This window comes from Pteropus vampyrus, unplaced genomic scaffold (assembly GCF_000151845.1).
Source record: "Pteropus vampyrus isolate Shadow unplaced genomic scaffold, Pvam_2.0 Scaffold1, whole genome shotgun sequence".
NCBI lineage: Eukaryota > Metazoa > Chordata > Mammalia > Chiroptera > Pteropodidae > Pteropus > Pteropus vampyrus.
In genome coordinates this window covers 26,423,259-26,441,608 of record NW_011888782.1, presented here as the reverse complement: position 1 = coordinate 26,441,608, position 18,350 = coordinate 26,423,259, and the positions used below count along the sequence as shown (strand labels likewise).

Genomic DNA, 18,350 nt, shown 5'->3' with positions numbered 1-18,350 from the left:
TTAAATTAAAAGATGGAGAGGGTGGCTCAGCTGTGGAGGGAAAAAAATAGTGTCAGCTCTAATGTGTTTCCAACTGCCTGATACCCATTGTATGCCTCTTATATTGACAGAAGTGTAAAGAGTATTTTCCACTTCTTTGCCCAGCAAAGAGTATTTTCCACTTCTTTGCCCAGCAAAGAACTGAGAGTGGATATGGCTTGGTGTTCGATGGGATCATCCTGAAGGAAAGCTCTGCAAACTGGCTCTCAGCTATAAAACACAGGGAACAGAGAGAACACGGGGACATGGGGAAGATTGTAGGTGAGAAGCAGAAAGGTATGTGTGGTACTGCTCTTAGTGTTTCCTGCTCAAGAACAGCAGCCATACTCCTTTGCAGAATGGTTAGAAATAACATCTGGAGAAAGGGCAGGAACACAAATTAAAAGGAATATTAGTAGCTCATCTTCTTCTGATTTCTCTGGAATAGCTGACCATAAATACTGGACATTTACTAACTCATTGTTTCTCATTTTTCTGATTACCAAACTTTGTGGATAACTTGAAAGTTGAAACCTTCTCTACCTTGGACTTCTATGACACCACATTTTTCTGTTTCTGTTTGTCGTGACTCGGTTTTCCCTGTAGGCTATTCTTCCACATCGTGTCCTTTAAATACTGTTGTTCCTCATGGTTCCATTTGTGGTCCCATTCCTTTCTCACTAGCCCCATCCTCCTAAGTGATCTTATCCACACCCAAGGTTTGAAACATCATCTGTTTTCTAAATCTGTATATAATATTTCTGATCTCATTTCTGAGCTCCAGATTTGTATTTTCAGCTACCAACTAGAGGTTGGATTCCAGCATCTCCGCTTGATTGTAATTGAACTTACTATATTCTTTCCAAAGCATATCTACCACTTATATTCTCACATTTCTGAATAATACCCTTACTTATCCAAATAAGAGTGAAGGCTTGTGTTCACGCCCAGTAGGCTCCCATGGACTTTCTATTCTATATTGAGAACATTACTGCAATTGATTCCTTTTCCCCAAATCTCTTGCAGCAACTGTCTTAGTTCAGATTTTTCTCATCTCCCACCCAGTAGCTTTCATATTGGTTTCCTAGGCTCTAATAATTCCTACACATTTTGTTACAGTATCCATTCTAAAATGTACATTTGATCACAGCACACCTCCCACTTAGAGACTAGGGAGAGGTTTTTTTTTTTTTTTTCTCTAAAACACCAGATCACATGGAGATGCCATGTAATTACCAGTGTTGGCCTCTACAGACCAGAATGATCCCCCAAATAACGAAGAAGCTCTTGCTGTTTTTCTGGGAGTCTAGAAGTTTCACAGGTTCTGACTCACTCCTGGCTTCCTCTGCAAGGCCACTCCCATCCATCCTCAAGCCTCACTAGAGAGAGGATGTGTGTTTAATGGAAAGAAAGAACCAATAACAGCAAACTGGCTCTGTTATAATGCCTATTAGGAACCTGGGAATGCACTGCAGGGCAGATCCAGAATCCATTGGCATAGTTAGGCAAAGGCATCTGCACTTATAGTTCATTAGATACCGTGAGTGGGACTTCCTGATTTATAGCCTTCCACACATACATATGCCTTCCCGTACATCAAGGGTTAACAGATTTAGTGGGCCCAGACTAAGAATCATAGACAAATCTATTTAATTAATAAAGTTGAGAGGGTATTTTTAGAGTGGGTATTTATATAGTAAAGCTTTACTCACATGGACTTGTAACATTTTTATGAACTATGCACCTAATTTATGTTTGCTTAAGCAGTCAGCCCTTGACCACCCACAAATGCATCATTTGCTTTGACTCTAAATGATGCCTTCAGTCCAATTAGTGAGAGTCGATTTATACACTAAAGCTCTCCAACCATAGATACAACACTAGCACCTACCAAGATGCTTGCTATGCGATAACTACTTACAGATGAAACGAAGGAATGATAAACACACACACTCGATCATCTCTTCACTGTGAATGTAGATTAAATAGGTCTAAGAGCTAGTATTTTGATTTAGATTGAAAGGAGATTCCACTCATCCTTAGCATGAAGGAAGAATTGAGAGAAGGCATATCAGGGAAAAGATGTTAAAAGCTGAGCAGTCTCATAATATCTTCTTTAAATAATAGCTCTATCTTTTTATTTGAAGGACTACATTCTATTTTCTAAAAGTTAGGAAACTATAGTGCACAGACCAAATCTGGCCCAGTACCTATTTTTTTTTTTAAATACAATTTTGTTGGAACACATCCATGTCTTTCATTTATGTCTTGTCTATGTTGCTTTCATGTTATAACAGCAGAATTGAGTTGTTGCAAGAGACTGTATGGTCTACAACACTAAAATATTTACTATCTGGTCCTTTTCTGAAAACTTTTGCCAACTTCTGTCCTAGAACATCATATATACCCATATCCCGAATATAAATAATGTCCAAAATAAAATATGATTAAAGTTGGTATTACTGATCTGTATACTACTCCCTACCTTAGTCATGATAATCTAAAACTGATTAAATAATGAAGTAATTAAATGAAAAATAATGTTGAATTAATAAACTATTTTTACTATATGATTCAACACTCATTTTTATAAATTTTTGAGAATACATAAAGATGATAGAGAGAGAGAGGAGTTTGGACTGTTGGACTATCAATAACATCATCGAAACTTGGTTTGTATTTGAACTAATTTTCCCAGGAAATTTTATCTCATTGCCTATTGAGGAAAACAATGAAAGAATCCACCTTAAGACAGAAAGATCTAGAGTAAATGCATTCACTAGGATGAATGACTGGACTATCTAAAATATCTCTTCTACTACAAGTAAAGACAAGAAGAAGACATAAGACATACTATACATTATACTCTACACTTATGTACCACTGTATGTTAAACTTGTGTATTGTTGCTTACTATGTAATCACAAAACGTATTGTTAAGAGTTGGGCTTGGGGGTGGGAAGAGGCCTGGTGGTTCTCCATATAATCAGCCATACAAGTTAGGCACGTATTTCAAGTATCTGAGTACTCCTGTAACAACCCATTATGGGTTTGACACGCATAAATTTATAAAAACCCAACATTTTCCATTTTATATTTCAAGATGACTTCACTTCCTGGCCAACAGATAATTCTATAAGTTTACTGCCTGTAGGGTAAAGTATCTGTTCATGGTCTTTGCTCAAAAATGACCTCTTTTTTTCAGGAATTGTCCATAAATAGCTTGTGATTCACCTTCTCCACCAGACTTGGTTTTGAATGAACCAGTAGTTCTTTAAAGGCACTGTCATCCACAGAAGACAATGATTTGATGCCATGGGACCATGGAAAGGAATGCCCAAAAGACACTGCCAAAGCCCTTAAGGCAATTTCAAAGAAGGACAAATATTAGTCTTTTAAATAACAATAATATTGTTATAATAACTTTCTAAGATGACTATTCGATGGATAGCACTTATATGGACTCTAAATTTTAGAATGTTTATTAATGAAAATAAAATTAGTCTAGTAACATTACAGTCATACCTCATACAGGGATCTTAAGTCACAATAACATTTTATCATTTTATTTGTATGTCTAAAAATACTGCAAAAAATACAGTCATAGTCTACACGCACAATTCTAAAATGTACCTGGCTGAGTTATTTTCTTTTTAGATTCTCCACAGTAGAAACTCTGCAGGATAACATCACTTACTTTTTTGCCAGTTGAAGGTCTGAGACACTGTTAAGTTTCCATACTTGACAAGACATATGAAGCTGTGGTTGTTTGTCACATTGAAATCCAGTTTACTGCTAATAGTATAGAGCTCAGTCTCAGGATCTTGGGAAACTGTTGTGTTGATGGCATCTAACTCTCTTCCATTTTCCAACCAGGAGAGCTGAGGCTTTGGAAAACCTCCGGAGGTTGAGCAAATTATCCTTTTGATGTTAGTAAATGGATTTCCAAGGTCAGTTATATTAGGGACAGGGAAGTCAGCTGAAGAAAGAACAAGAATATAAGTACATATCATTATATATGTGTGTGTGGAAGGGGTCATATTTTTAATAAAGTATCTAGCTTTAATAAGAATACAAAAATGAGATCTACTTTGCAACTTCCCATAAGTCGTGAGTAGCTATGTATATCCAAAGACTAACTTCAGTTTGAATTGGTTATAACAATTCTTCATCACCTTTGATAGAGGTAGGAGGGCAGTTATTAAAGAAAAGAAGTAGGTTCATGTGAATAAATATTGACAATAGTACTTGCATTTGAAAGAAGTAAAGAGGAAAATAATAAACGTTTATTGAGCTGTTAATGTTAAGTCTGTACATTGCCTCCTTTTGTCTTTAAAACAACCTTAGGTGGTAGGTGGTATATCAAAATTGATCAAACAGTAATTTTATATGACTTAATCTAATGCAATTTCCATTTTATAAATAATTGAGTTAGGATCTGATCATAAGCAATAAGTGGCAGCATTGGGATTTGAATTCAAGTTTTTCAGATACCAGAATCTTCCCTTACTTGCCTTCCTTCCTTTTACTTTGCTTTCTTTCCATCCTTCCTGATATTTAAGGTACACAAAGTGGCTTTCTCTTACTTATCTACTTATTCATTAATATTACAATAGACACCTATGAACTCACCATCCAACCTGAGAACCAGAACTCTGACAGTAACTTATGTAAATCTACTTGTGTGGTCTCAACTATCTTATCTCCTACTTCCCACACCTAAGGTAACCACTACCCCAAATTTTGCATAGCATTTTTTTGCTTTTTCAAAAGTTGTCTTCGAATTAGGTAAACCTCTGTCCAAATTGTGCAATTTTGAGCCTGTAACCTCGATCACTATCCTTTACTTATCTCCTCGCTGTTCTGACATGCCTTAACAGGACAGAGCGTTCCTCCTAGCATTCCTCCAAGATACTTCAGGCACTCTTTCATTTGTATATTTGAGCCCCAATAAGATACTGAAGTATATGCAAAGCAAAACATAGTGAAATGACTGCACAGAACACAGGAGAAAGCTCCCCTCTTCTCCTCCTCACTTAATCTTGACTTAAAGAATTTATACTTCTCAGGATGAATGTGGGAGTCAATCCCCTCATACTACATTCCATATAGTTAGTTTTCTTTTCGAAATTCTGAGTCCCGAAGAGAGATTTAGCATAGCAAAGTGGTCATCAAGAGCACATTTTAAAACCAGTTTTGCTTTTTAACCCCAGGCCATTTACTTAACCACTTTCAGTCTTAGTTGGCTCAAATGTAAGATGAGGATAATAATACCTACCTCCAGGATTGTAAGAATTAAACGACATCATTAATATAAATCACTTAGCACAGAGCCTGACACAAAGGAAGTTAGATAATAGACTGATTTATATGGGTCTTAAATTTGCCCTAAGATGAGTTCCCTTATTTAAATCACATTGCCAGGTGAAAGTTCCAGGACTGCCTGGTAGCACTGTGAATAATAGGAAAAAGGGGGAAGTTATGACAAGTAATTATAATTATCAAGAAAAGGAAAAACTTGGATTTGGTTGGAGATGAAGTCATCTCTCTTTTTGGAATTAACCCTGCTCCTAAATTAAGTCTGACATTTTCCTGAGCCATTTTTAGTTGACGTTATTTCCTACTCCTGTAATTTATCCTATAAGATCAAATCATTACACTGGTAGCTGACATCAAGAATATTCCCTTTGTTTCTTATAATATCAGTATGTCATGTGTTATAACCTGGAATAACAAATCCAAGGACCTCATATCCTAAATTATAATTCTTGTCTATTTCCGTATTCTGCTTTTCTGAGAACTAGGTAAACCACAAGAACGTTACTAATACCAGGGATTGCATTAAAAACCATCTTTTCAAGGTCTGGCTTGGTTTAGAACAGCCTCTGCTCTGTCTCCTATCCTTTCTATAAGGTGATCTTTTTAGAGTAACAGCTCCTAAGGCCTTGCAAGATTGCGAACCATCAAAAAATTACTCCTTTGTATCTCATTTTAACCAATTAACCCAAGATTTCACCACTCTTAGTGGACGGGGGAAAATATTAGGAAAGGAAGAGGTGCACATGTTTTAAAAAGGAAAAAATCTGTTATCCTAGTTAATCTGTTAACTAGGATAACTAGTTCCTCAAATGTACTGGTTAATGGAGGCTTTCATATACTGCTATGCTGATATTATATCCTTATGCCACCTCAGGCAAATGTAGAGAAACCAACAAGCTCCCTGCAGCCTGAGATGGTCCCGGTTTTAGCACTGGAAACATTGTGTCTAAGGAAACCCATCAGTCATGGAGAAAATCGGACAGTTGGTCACCCTAGCCAACCGAGAGATTGTTTAATTTCTTGCTCCGTATGACATGATCCCCTGATAAGTCTAATATCCCTCTGGTACCATGCACAGTTATTACAATATTATCTTTTATTAAGAAGTTTGGTTTCCATTAAAGGCTCAAGTGCCCAGGGAGAAAAATGTGTTTGAATTTCAAGTGTGAGAGAATGGCCCAGGGCCCTAATTACTCAACAAGGGCTCATCAGTATCCTCTAGGACTATCACCTGTGAGTAAGTCAAGGCTCCCTCCTGCCCAAGAAATGCTTGCCCTTCACAGTAGATGTATACATAGGGCTTTGATTCATGAATTAATTTTCTTTCTTGTGGTAGGCATAAACTGTGCATTCAGTTCTCTAACACCTAACTTTACAGGAATGACTGTTAGATGAGAGCTTTGAATATATAATAAATATAATAATAGTACAATGGCCATAGTAATTGATATTCAAATACTATTTGAAAAATATTTATGCTTGCATTATTCTTATACTTTCAACATATTTCCACAAGAATATATTACTGGATCAAGGGCAGTTGCTGGTACAGCTACATCAAATCAGAGGTGTCCCCTAATGAATCAGAAGGCATTTCAGGTCATTATAGTGCCCCAGGATGATTGTCATGAATTTGAATTGTCCAAGTGCAAAACATGCACACTAACAGATATTGCCATGACGTCATGAAAAATCAGTATAGGGTTAATTGTAAAACTAGAGATTCACTTAACCCTAATAAATAAAATGAGATCCATGACTCTTTGGGAAAATTTCCACCTAAATCAACATGAGTATATCTTTAAGGGCCTCAAGAGTCTGCAGCCTTATAGTAAGTCAGAACATTCCACTGACCTCTGACAAATAACATCACCGAAATCAGGTGTTCCCGTTTGTAAGACCCTTTTTCAGTCTTCTGAATGACACAGGTGTACTTGCCACTGTCTGACAGGCGCAGAGCCAGGATCACAATGGAGAGGTTATTGGAGATGTCGGTGAAGGTGCGGTTCTCATACTCGGGCCACACTTGCACTTTTCCATTTATAACAGCCAGCACCATATTATGATATTTTTGCCAGTAGATGCGAACTCTTGTCAGTTCATCAGTGGAAATGTTGTAACCACAGGATAGTACTGCTACGTCTTTCACTGTCTTGGTCACCTGGATGATGCCTAAGGAGAGGCAAATAGAACAACATTTTATATTTATTAAATATAGATTCCTGCACAAGCAAGAATTCGGAGTTGGCAGTAACAGAACTCAGAGTGTTATATCTAGTGACTAAGCATAATCAGAGAATTCCGTTTGATTTTGATTTTTTTTGGTCCCCGGAGCATTTTTTCCCTTCATTTTTAAAATGTGGTTAAAAAAGAAAACCCATAAAATTGACCATGTTAACTATTTTTAAGTGTATAGTTCAGTAGTGTTAAGTATATTCATATTGTTGTGAAACAGAACTCCAGAAAAAGAGTTCTGCACATTTGGAACTCTGTACATATTAAACAACTACCCTTCCTCCCTCCCCCTAGCCCCTGGTAACCACCACTCAACTTTCTGTTCCTATGAACTCGACTACTTTAGATATTATATATAAGTGGAATCATGCAGTATTTGCCTTTTTGTTTATTTCACAGTTTAACATCCTTAAATTTCTTCATGTTTTAGCATGTGTCAGGATTTTCTTTCTATTTAAGGAATGATCATGATAATAATGATAATGAATAATATTCCATTATATATTATACACGTTATATATTGTATGTACAGTATTTACTTTATCCAGTCATCTCTCGACAGACAGTGAAGGAGACGGTCCATAAAAAGAAGGACTTTAGGAGACTTTGGTAAAGTGCTCCCTTTGTTCATTAATTTTATTCCTGAGCTCACTGAACCACCTTTCTGAGTTTCTCGTATTTCGCTGAGTTTCTTCATAACTGTGATCTTAAATTCTCTGTCATTTAAATCACAGTCTTCCATGACTTTGAGTTTGGATTCTTTTCATTTTCCGTGGAGGCTTTTCATTTTCTTTCTGTGCTCCCATGTTACCTTGATTGTTCATAGTACTTGTGGATTATTTCTCTGTCCGTGCATTTGAGGATGTGAATGCTCTTATTTAGGTACTGTTCTGCTGCTAACAATTCAGCAGGTCGATAGGTAGGGCACTTTCTTTTGTTTTCCAGTAGATGGTGCTATGACACAAGTTTTGTTTTCTCTTACCCACAACACCCCTTAGGTTGAGGAAAATGCCTCTTACCTACTGGAGTGACGGGTGTTTCCCTCTTTGACTGGCTGGCCTCGGCGTGGTGGGAGAATGTGCTGGTGGCTGAGAACCAGTTTTGCGAACTCCCAGTTACTGCCTCCTGGTTACTAATAACCGCTGGCCCTGCTGTGTTAATGGAGGCATCTCCACTGCCTCTCCCAGGCTCTGCTGGGATGGGTGGGGCAAGGAAGGCGACTTCGGGATTGCAGCTCTGCCTTCTTGTCAGTAGTGGCTGCTGGCACCGCTGTGCTGTTTAAGCACCCCAGCCACCTCTACTGGGCTCTGCTGCGATGGGGATGGTGGGGGGTAGGGGGGCGCAGGGAGCTGTTGTCTCAGAAAAGAACCTGCCTCTGCCCACCTTATGCTCCAGGCTGTAGAGTGAGGGCTGCAGCCTGACTTCACCACTATCATGCTCGCTGAACCCAGGTGTGTGCTGAACTGTGTCTTCCACCACTGTCCCTGTCCTTCCCCCAACCTGCCTCTCCTACTCATTCCAATGTGTGGATCTCTCTGGTGGGTTTGTGTTGAGCAGGGGATCCTTTGTTGAATTATAGTTGTCTGACTTGTCTCTTTTTCTGGAGTTCTGTTTCACAACAATAAGAAGAGAAACAAAGGAGTCTTCTCACTTCGCCATCATGCTGATGTCACCAAAAGTGAGCTAATTTCAATGATGGTTCTTAAGGAATTTTTATCCAGCCATCAGAGGAAAAGTGTAGGTGTGTGTAAAGGTCACTGACACTATGTGAGGCCCCCTTGCAAGACTCTCATGTTGAGAAAGAACCAGACTGAAAAGAGGAATCAAAAATCTTCTGCGTAATTTGGAAATTCCCGCTGGGACCAGCTTCCATATTTAGGCCCCTGTGCTAGAAAGTGCATTTTAACAAGGCCCTAGTATGTAAAATTAAAATGTAAGCAGTATAGACCATGTCACTTCCCTGCTTAAACCTTTCCATGGCTTCTCAGTGTCCTCCAAATAATATTCAGATTCCTGACTGTGGTGGTCCCTGCCTCTTCTCCCTTCTTCAGTTCCTTGCTCCTTGGTTTCTCTCACATTCTGCTTCTTCCACCTTCTCCCAGTTCACTCTCACCCTCTCCCCTCTGGCAGGGAACGACAGTGTTTGTTGGTCATCCATTCAATTGAGTGATTACTTGATTTTCATCTTCTTCCTAATGACCATAAATCCCATGAAAGCGGAAGCTATGTCAATTTTGCTAACGACTTGTCTCCAAGCAAATTGTCTTGTATGTAAAAGATGCTCGATGTTTGTTGAATTAATAAATGATTAAACGAAAGAATGAACATGTGTGCCAGATTCATCCTTACCTTTGTGCCTTTGTCCATACTGTTGCCCCACCCAGAGTTTTCTTGCTATCACCCATCCACCACCATAAAGCCTGCCTAGCTGCTCCAGCCCACCTTGGTCCACTATTCACAGGTCTTGGGCTCTTACAGTCAGAACGAGGTACTTCACTGCTCTTCAATCGCTTGTAAGTTAATTTTGCCTTCTCCAATTAATATACTCAAATCTCTTTGAGGGCAGGAATCTCTCTCTCACTCACTCTCACTCACTCTCGCTCACTCTCTCAGAAAGCCTGCAATAATTTCCTTTTAAATATTTTAAAACTCATTTAGACTCTAGAAGAAGTTTGGGATTCCTCCCCCAACTTCCCAGAAGAAAATTGTATCTTTTGAAAATGTAATGTAACTGTCAAAAATATACAAAACAGTCAAATAATCTGTGTGCCCCAACTTCTCTTCCCTTCCCTCTACCTACTTCCCTCACATCTTAGACATTCTGGGCAATGCCTGCAGTGCAGACATGTTTTAACTAAGTAGCTGTTAAGACAAGGGGCTTTGATATTCAGCTCTTTGTCGACTGGCAAACTGTGCTGGAGCCAATGCCTTCTCTTTATTTTGGGGAAACCAGATACTATACTGCTCAGCAGAAAGCAATTCTTTTGTTTTTATGTTAAAAATAAAGTCAGAACCATCCTATTGGCAGGATGAGCCCCACCCTTCTCAATAGTCCCCGAAGTCCAGCACTTGAGCAGAAACAAAAGCCTCCAGAAGTTAAAATATTGTTTGCAGATCACACATGACATACATACGTAATAAGTTAAAAATAACTAAGAATATAATTTTGTGCTAAATCTGATACCACTTAATGTCAGATGCCACGATTGACAAAGGGTATCAGCATCTAAAGCATAAAGATAAATATTAAGAGAAAACTTTAACATTAGAAGAGTATTTGCCTCAATTACTTTCTTTTCACCATTCTAATTGGAAAGATCACCAATACTCAACTTTAGAAGCAGAGTACTTTAGCTGTGTTGTCTCATAGAAATCTGGTTTGGGAATCAGAGACCTAGGCCAATGCCCTTAGCATATCACAAAATGTAAACGAGCATCTAGTGTTCATGGAAGAGACCAAAACTCCAAGCTGTACTTCTGAATAGCTTTATGATTTTGCTAAAGTAACACTGTCTAGCCCTCCCTTTAAGGACTGGGTTCTTGAGCTAACTTGGCTGCTGACTTGCTGTGTAAATCATAGGAAGGTTCTTTAATCTCTTGGACCTGCTTTCTCAGCCCTAAAATGGATGGAAATATTCTGAAGGTCCCTTTCAGCTGGCAGGATGACAGAGGAAGGCAGCACCAAGAACATCGTCTCCTTTTTCTAAATCCTGAAACGATGGATTCAGTCAAGTTTCTGCAATTTGCTTACCTGAACAGAAACAGAAGTCAAAAAGACCAGCCAGCACCAATAGCTGAAAGAGCTTGAAGTATGAGAATTTGGATGATGGTGTTCTCCACTTTATTGTATGATCCATGGCTCCTGCTGCTTATGATGGAAGATTCACACCACGTGAGACCTGGGTACCTTCCAGCACACCCGAGATTAGAGCAGAAGACAATTCAGTTGCCCCACACAAAGGGTTCTCCCGTGATGTTTGCAAAACACACTGAGGAGAGGCTGCTGATGTGCCTAGGTCTCCAAACTGCTGATTATAAAAGATTGTGGATTTATTGTCACAACCTGAAAAAGAAAAACATAACAGTCACCCAGGAAGGAAGGCCAGCCCACTTCTTAAAATGAGTCATATTTTGTCCAAGGCAGTACTTCAGTTACTCATTTTTTAACATATGAACAAAGAAAAACAAGTGTCTCAATTCTTAAATGCCTCTTCACAAAGGATATATCTTAAAGAGTAGAGCAGCTCGGTCAACGGAAAAGTCTATCAGTAAAAGAAGGGAAAAGATATATGGCAAGCATTATTTATATTATGTACTATAATGTGAGGAAGCTGATTTTTTTTTTCAGTAAACATGTCAAAATTTAGAAACAAAAATGAATGCCATGCTCCATTGTGACCCTCTCAGGTTGCTACCACGGCCCAATGCAATCCAGAATACGTTTGGGACTCCTGTTTGGGAACTGCCTCACAGCTAGTTTTACAATCATACCAGGATTAGCTTGGATTCACTTATTCATCCAAATTTTGCTGTTTTGAAGAACTCGAATTCAGCTTAGTAAATTAACATTTGCTACCATCTAGGAAATTTAAAATAATAGACCATATTCTGATGATGATTCTCCAATTGTGTTGAGCAGCCGCAGTCTCCTGTGGGAATAAGAGCCCTAAAAAGTCTCCTTGGAGGGCAAGTATAGGGCTTGGAGGTAGGCCTGATGGTACGTTTGTTTAAAAAGCAGTCAAGTCATGGGTCAAGATGGCATAGTAGGTAAATGCTGTGTTTGCCTCCTCTTATGACCACATCGGAATTACAACTAAAGAACAATCATCATTGAGAATCACCTGAAGTCTAGCTGAACATAAGTCCTACAACTAAAGATATACAGAAGAAGCCACCTCTAGACTGGTGGGGGGGGGGGGTGGGGGGTGGAGATGGAACCGGCTCATCCCACACCAGCGTGTGGCTGTTAAAGATCAGGAGGGATACCTATGGAGGTCCTGACTGAGGAGTGAGGGGTCCCAGCCCCACACCAGACTCCCCAGCCAGGGGTTCTAGTGCTGGGAAGAGAAGTTCCTACAACTTCTGGCTGTGAAAACCAGCAGAGATTGTGGCCGAGTGAGACGAGACGGAGTGTGGCTGGAATTCCTCTTAAAGGCCCTGTACACCGACTTACTTGCTGAGGGATTTACTTGCTCTGAGCTCCAGCACTTGGACAGCAGCTCAAAAGGTACCAGGGAGGACTGCGTTGTCTGTCTTCGAGGCGAGGGCTGAAGGGGCAGCTTTCTCCCAGACAGAAGTGCTGGCAGAGGGCATTGTTCCTTTGTTGAGTCTCCACCCCACCCTACCCCACCGGCACACAGACACGGAGGAGGGGGGGGTGGGAGTGGGGCGGTGGGGGGGTGGTGGTGAGGAGGGTGCAATATCTGAGTCTCCATCAACCTGGCTAACAAGAGATCTCTCCATGTCGGTGATTCCCTGAGATCCACCCCACCCAATTTGCAGTCTCACCCAAGCCTCTTCCGGAGGGGTTTCCATACAAACGACCTGTCTTTAGCTCATGCTATGGAATTTCCCTAAAATCTTTCAAAAGTTCATGAAACTCAAATAAGCAGCATCTGGCCTCAACATGCTCTTTATCTCTTGCTGAGCAGCCCCAAGACCAGCACTAGTGGCAGCCAGCCTCAGTTCATGGTTTGGCTTCTCTAGGAAACTTTAAGTTCAGTGCGGGTGGCGGCCATCTGCAAATTGCTTGGTGGTCCTGGGAAGGCACAGGCTGTGGCTGAACTTGGACTGCAGTAGGGGCCCTCCCAGGAGGCCCCCTGGGGCCCACATGCCCAATGGCTGGTATCAACTGGAGCTGGAGCACCACCTGGGGCTCCATCTGATGACAACATACCATAAAGCACCAGAGTCCCACTAAAGTGAATTCTGCTCCATAGAGTCAGCCCCTCCCTGGCCAGTCTTCACAACCAATCAACCCATGGGTCAATCCTTCCCATTGATGTGCAAACAGCAACCAAGGCTTAACTACAACGAGAGGACACACACACAACCCGTACAGCAGGCATACCTGGAACACTCAGCTCAGGTGACCAGCGAGACTGGGTACCACAGCACACCTACTACATAAGGCCACTCTACTATACTGGGAGACATAGCAGCCCTACCTAATACATAGAAAAAAATACAGGATGGCAGCCGAAATGGGGAGGCAAAGAAACATGTTCTAAATGAAAGAACAGAACAAAGCTGCAGAAAAAGAACTTAACAAAATGGAGACAAGCAATCTAATAGATGCAGAGTTCAAACCACTGATTATAAGGATGCTCATGCTGCTTATGATGGAAGATTCACACCAAGTGAGACCTGGGTACTTTCCAGCACACACGAGGTTAGAGCAGAAGACAATGAACTGAGAAGAAGAGTAGATGAACTCAGTGATAACTTTAATAAAGAGACAGAAAACATAAAAATGGAGACAGAAAACATTGAAAAGAACCAGTCAGAAATGAAGACTACAATAACTGAAATAATGAATACATTAGTGGGAATCAACAGTAGATTAGATGAAGCAGAGGGTCCAATAAGGGATTTAGAAGATAAGGTAGCAGAAAACACCCAATCAGAACAACAAGAACAAAGAATCCCCCAAAATGGGGATTATTTTAGGGGCTTCTGGGATAATATCAGGTGTACCAAGATTCACATCATAGAAATACCAGAAGGAGAAGAGAGAGAACAAAGAATTGAAAATCCATTTGAAGAAATAATGATTGAAAACTTTCTTAACTTAGCAAGGAACTAGTCATACGATGCCAGCAAACAAAGAGAGTCCCAAACAAAATGAACCCAAAGAGGCCTAGACCAAGAAATATCATAATTAAAATTCCAAAGGTTAAAGACAGAGGGAATTTTAAAAGCAGCAAGAGAAAAGCAATTAGTTACCTACAAGGGAGCTCCTATGAATCTGTTAGCTGATTTCTCTGCAGAAACTTTACAAGCCAGAAGGGACTGGCATGAAATATTCAAAGTGATGAAAAGCAAGGATCTATAAGCAAGATTACGCTCCCCAGCAAAGTTATCATTTAGAATCAAAAGACAGATAAAGAACTTCCCAGGCAAGAAAAAGCAAAAGGAGTTCTTCTCCACAAAACCCGTATTATGAGAAATGTTAGAGTGGCTTCTTTAAGAAGAAAAAAGATATATTAAAAATATGAATAATAAAATTACAACACTACATATCTATCAACAATTGCTTCAGATGAAAAAGGATTAAATGCTCCAATCAAAAGATAAAGTGGCTGAATGGATAAGTAAACAAGACCCTTACATATGCTGCCTACAAGAGACTCACTTCAGATTGAAAGAGACACACAGACTGAAAAGTAAAGGGATGAAAAAGATATTTCATGAAAATGGACACAAACAAACAGAAAAAGCTGGGGTAGCAATCCTAATACTAGACAAAATAAACTTCAAAACAAAGGCTATAATAAGAGACAGAGAAGGACCCAGTAATCTCACTTCTGGGTATTTTTCTGAAAGAACCCCAAATACTACTTTGAAGGGACCTTTGCATCCGTCTGTTCACTGCAGCATTATTTACAATAGCCAAGATATGGAGATGACCTGGGTGTCCACCAACAGATGAATGGATAAGGAAGAAGTGGTACCTATGTCGAATGGAATATTACTCGGCCATAAAAAAAGGAAAAAAGAATGAAATCTTGCCATTTGAAACAACATAGATGGACCTACAGGGTATTGTGCTGAGTGGAGTAAGTCAGATAGAGAAAGACAAATTTCATATGATTTCACTTATATGTGGAATCTAAAGAACAAAATAAAAAAACAAAACAAAACAAAAATAAACTCATAGACATAGAGAACATTTTGAGGGTTGCCAGATAGGAGGTAGGTTGGGGGGCGGTGAAAAAGGGGAAGAGATTTAGAAGTGCAAATTGGTAGTTATAAAATAGTCATGGGGATGTAGAATATATGATAAGGAATATATGACACCATAACTATGTATGGTGTCAGATGAGTACTAGATTTATTGGGGCGATCACTTCATAAGATATATAAATGTCTAATCACTGTGGTGTACACCCGAAACTAATATAATATTATATGCCAATTGTATTTGAAAAATAAAATAATAATAATAATAAATAGTCACTGGAAACTATAGAACTTGTAAAAAATATGCTGCTTATTAAAACCCTATTAAATTTAAAAATAAAATAAAATAAAATAAAAGCACTCAAGTCAACAGGAGTCCCAAACTAGTTCTACCAAGCTTTCCCATATTAAGATAATAATAAGTGTACTTACCTGCTGAAGGACAATTCCTTTCCTTTGTGTTAAAAATCCGAGTATGAGACTTCACTTTTTATATCTTCTTTTCTGCCTTCTTCCAACTCAAAGAGGTGGCATTCCCCTTCAACTTCCCCTTAACTTTTAGTGACAGTGTTTAACCCAGACTAATTAAGTGAATAGATCGGTTGGGTAGAGTGCTATGATTTGAGGAAGTTCCTTCAGCATAAGCTATCTCTTTAGAGGGTGTGGCTGGGGCAAACCATAAACCAAACATTATACAGGGGAGAGAAGACAGCACTAGGCAGCCTGGGGAAGATGGACGGAAGTGGGAGGGGTGGGCTTCATTGACTTTATTTGGCAGTAGATACTGTACTATGAGCTTTATGGGCAGGCTGTGCTGGTCTTAAGTTTCGTTTTAGCGCTCAGTTATTTCTCCCTCCTTTATCACAGTTACACCACTGCAAGAGTGGGCTGCCCACTTCATATAGTGGACAACCTTTTAGAGAGTGCTCTACTCACAAGGCCACTCTTAACTGCACTCCCACCCCTCCAAACCACCATCTTAACAGAGTGGGCTCTTGGTAGCCATGTTGGACATTGTATCCAAGTCACCATAACCATGGCTGAGGGCACTTGGTGGGTAAACAGCTGACCCATGCTGGTCCAGCTGACCTGTTTTGCACAGGTAGAACCTGACAGCACCTTGCTGAGGCTTGCAGATTTCAGTCAGCTGTTGGCCACAGGGGCTTCACTGTTGCCTTGGCTTGGGCTACCTTTGGAAGTTTTTCACTCAAGCCTGTGCAGTCTGGAAATATGGGGGGAGTTAATGGCCCCGGGGCTACTTTTGGCCATATGGAGCTGGAAGCTGATTGGATAACTGCTTTCCCCTTTTGTCGCCCAGGTGGAGAGTTTCAAGAACCATTATCAGATCTCACTGAACAAAATACCAAATGAGTGTATTTCATCGCATGTAAATTGTATCTTAAAAAAAAAAAAAAAAGCCCTCAGGCAAAGTCTGGGTTACAACTAGAAAGACAGGCATAGCCGTTCAAATGTTGAAGTATAAAGAATACTTACGTTAATAGGAAAAAAAATGAAGTAAACACTGCTGAGTCACTTAAAATAGTCAAGAGGCTGTTAAGGAAGTGGGGTCTATAAGCATCTTGTGCCCCAGTTCTCAGAGCTGCTGTTAAGTTGCTAAACCTGTTACCAGACCAAAGGGGTCCATCTGCCTGCGTGCATCTAAATCAATGAGATACATACAGGTTTTGTAGCAAAGAAAGTAAGAATTTATTTTAGAGAGTTGCAAATCCTGAAGACACAGGTGAGCTATCACTCAAAGGCCTGGCTCTCTGAGTGTCTCAAAGGGATAGATTATCTAGTGGAAAAATCCTTAGTCATGGATACTAAGGGAGTTGGGGTCATAGGTGCTATTGATTGGACAGGGTGGAGGTAATTGATCATCGTGTCCCTCTGGTTCTGGAATCAGCCATGGCATCATCCCATCTGGTCCTGTGGTTGGTGAGGCTGTTCCACCTGGATGGGTCTGGAGCTGAAACTCACCTAAAGCCAAGATGTTATCCTTAGTTTAAGTGAAATTTATTGTCCTCATGATTGATAGACCTGAGGCTTCAATCTTAAAGGATTTGACACTGGCCAGAATCTTACGTCCTAAGGCTTAATGGGAGTGGGCATACAAAGGTGGAAGGATAAGGGCCTAAACAACCAAAACCAGGTTGAGCCAAAGAAAAAGCTGTAAGTGAAATCCAGGTGCAGTTACAATTCCTCCCTTCCTTCTGATCACTCCTCAGTCTTGAGGGAACAGGGGCAATGACTTCTCTGGCTGCTTCCTGATGAAAGGAGTTGGAGTTTGGGAGTTAGAGGAATGAAACTGTCCTACATTCAATTGAAAATATCCTTTAGTTCCTGATTTCTGATGAATACTCTGTATTACTATAATGTTTGTTTTTTCTCTAGGAGCCCTGCCTTCAATTCTGAAGGTGAGATATTTAGTCAAAAACATATAGCCTCCAACAGATAACACAATTTGACAAGGATTATCAATATACTGTATCCCTGTAATAACCCACAAAAGAGGCCTCACATTTCCTGGAAAAGATTGTCTAATGGATCTTTCTCACAACTTGTAGCTAAGCAGCCTTCTGCATGATTTGATTTCTGAGTCTCAATTTCCCCAGAGGTATTAATATAGGTGTAGCATATTGTATTAGCTACTGAATAGACTTCTTGTTTTGCCAGAAAGTAATTTAAAGGAATCCTATTGTCTAGGACAACATGTAGAGGATTTTAAGGTGGTCTCTTGGAGTTTTACAGCTTGAGCAGAATGTGGAGGACTTTAAGGTGGTCTCTTGGAGTTTTACAGCTTGAGCAGAATGGGCTGACTGTATAGATTAAATTTCATAATATCAGGTATTTATAAGAGATGTGTCTATGAAAAC

The 18,350-nt window shown here is 39.8% G+C and overlaps 1 protein-coding gene across 1 annotated transcript; it reads right to left on the bottom strand.

The window, feature by feature from the left end:
* On the bottom strand, positions 1-16,636 carry CD80 (CD80 molecule). The gene is made up of 5 exons (XM_011375212.2): positions 15,907-16,636; positions 11,324-11,635; positions 7,192-7,509; positions 3,712-3,997; positions 1-30 (listed from the first exon to the last, which is right to left on the bottom strand). The coding sequence occupies exons 2-5, from the start codon at positions 11,427-11,429 to the stop codon at positions 27-29; spliced, it is 714 nt and encodes a 237-aa protein (XP_011373514.1). The 5' UTR covers positions 11,430-11,635; positions 15,907-16,636; the 3' UTR covers positions 1-26.
* Positions 16,637-18,350: the final 1,714 nt, after the last annotated feature.

Excerpts from the sequence above, each read along its gene's own strand:
- CD80 (XM_011375212.2), bottom strand. The coding sequence starts at position 11,429 with ATGGATCATACAATAAAGTGGAGAACACCATCATCCAAATTCTCATAC. Across the intron at positions 7,510-11,323 it reads TGACTTCTGTTTCTGTTCAG|GCATCATCCAGGTGACCAAG; the intron begins GTAAGCAAATTG and ends GCCTCTCCTTAG. Across the intron at positions 3,998-7,191 it reads GGTGATGTTATTTGTCAGAG|CTGACTTCCCTGTCCCTAAT; the intron begins GTCAGTGGAATG and ends TTCTTTCTTCAG.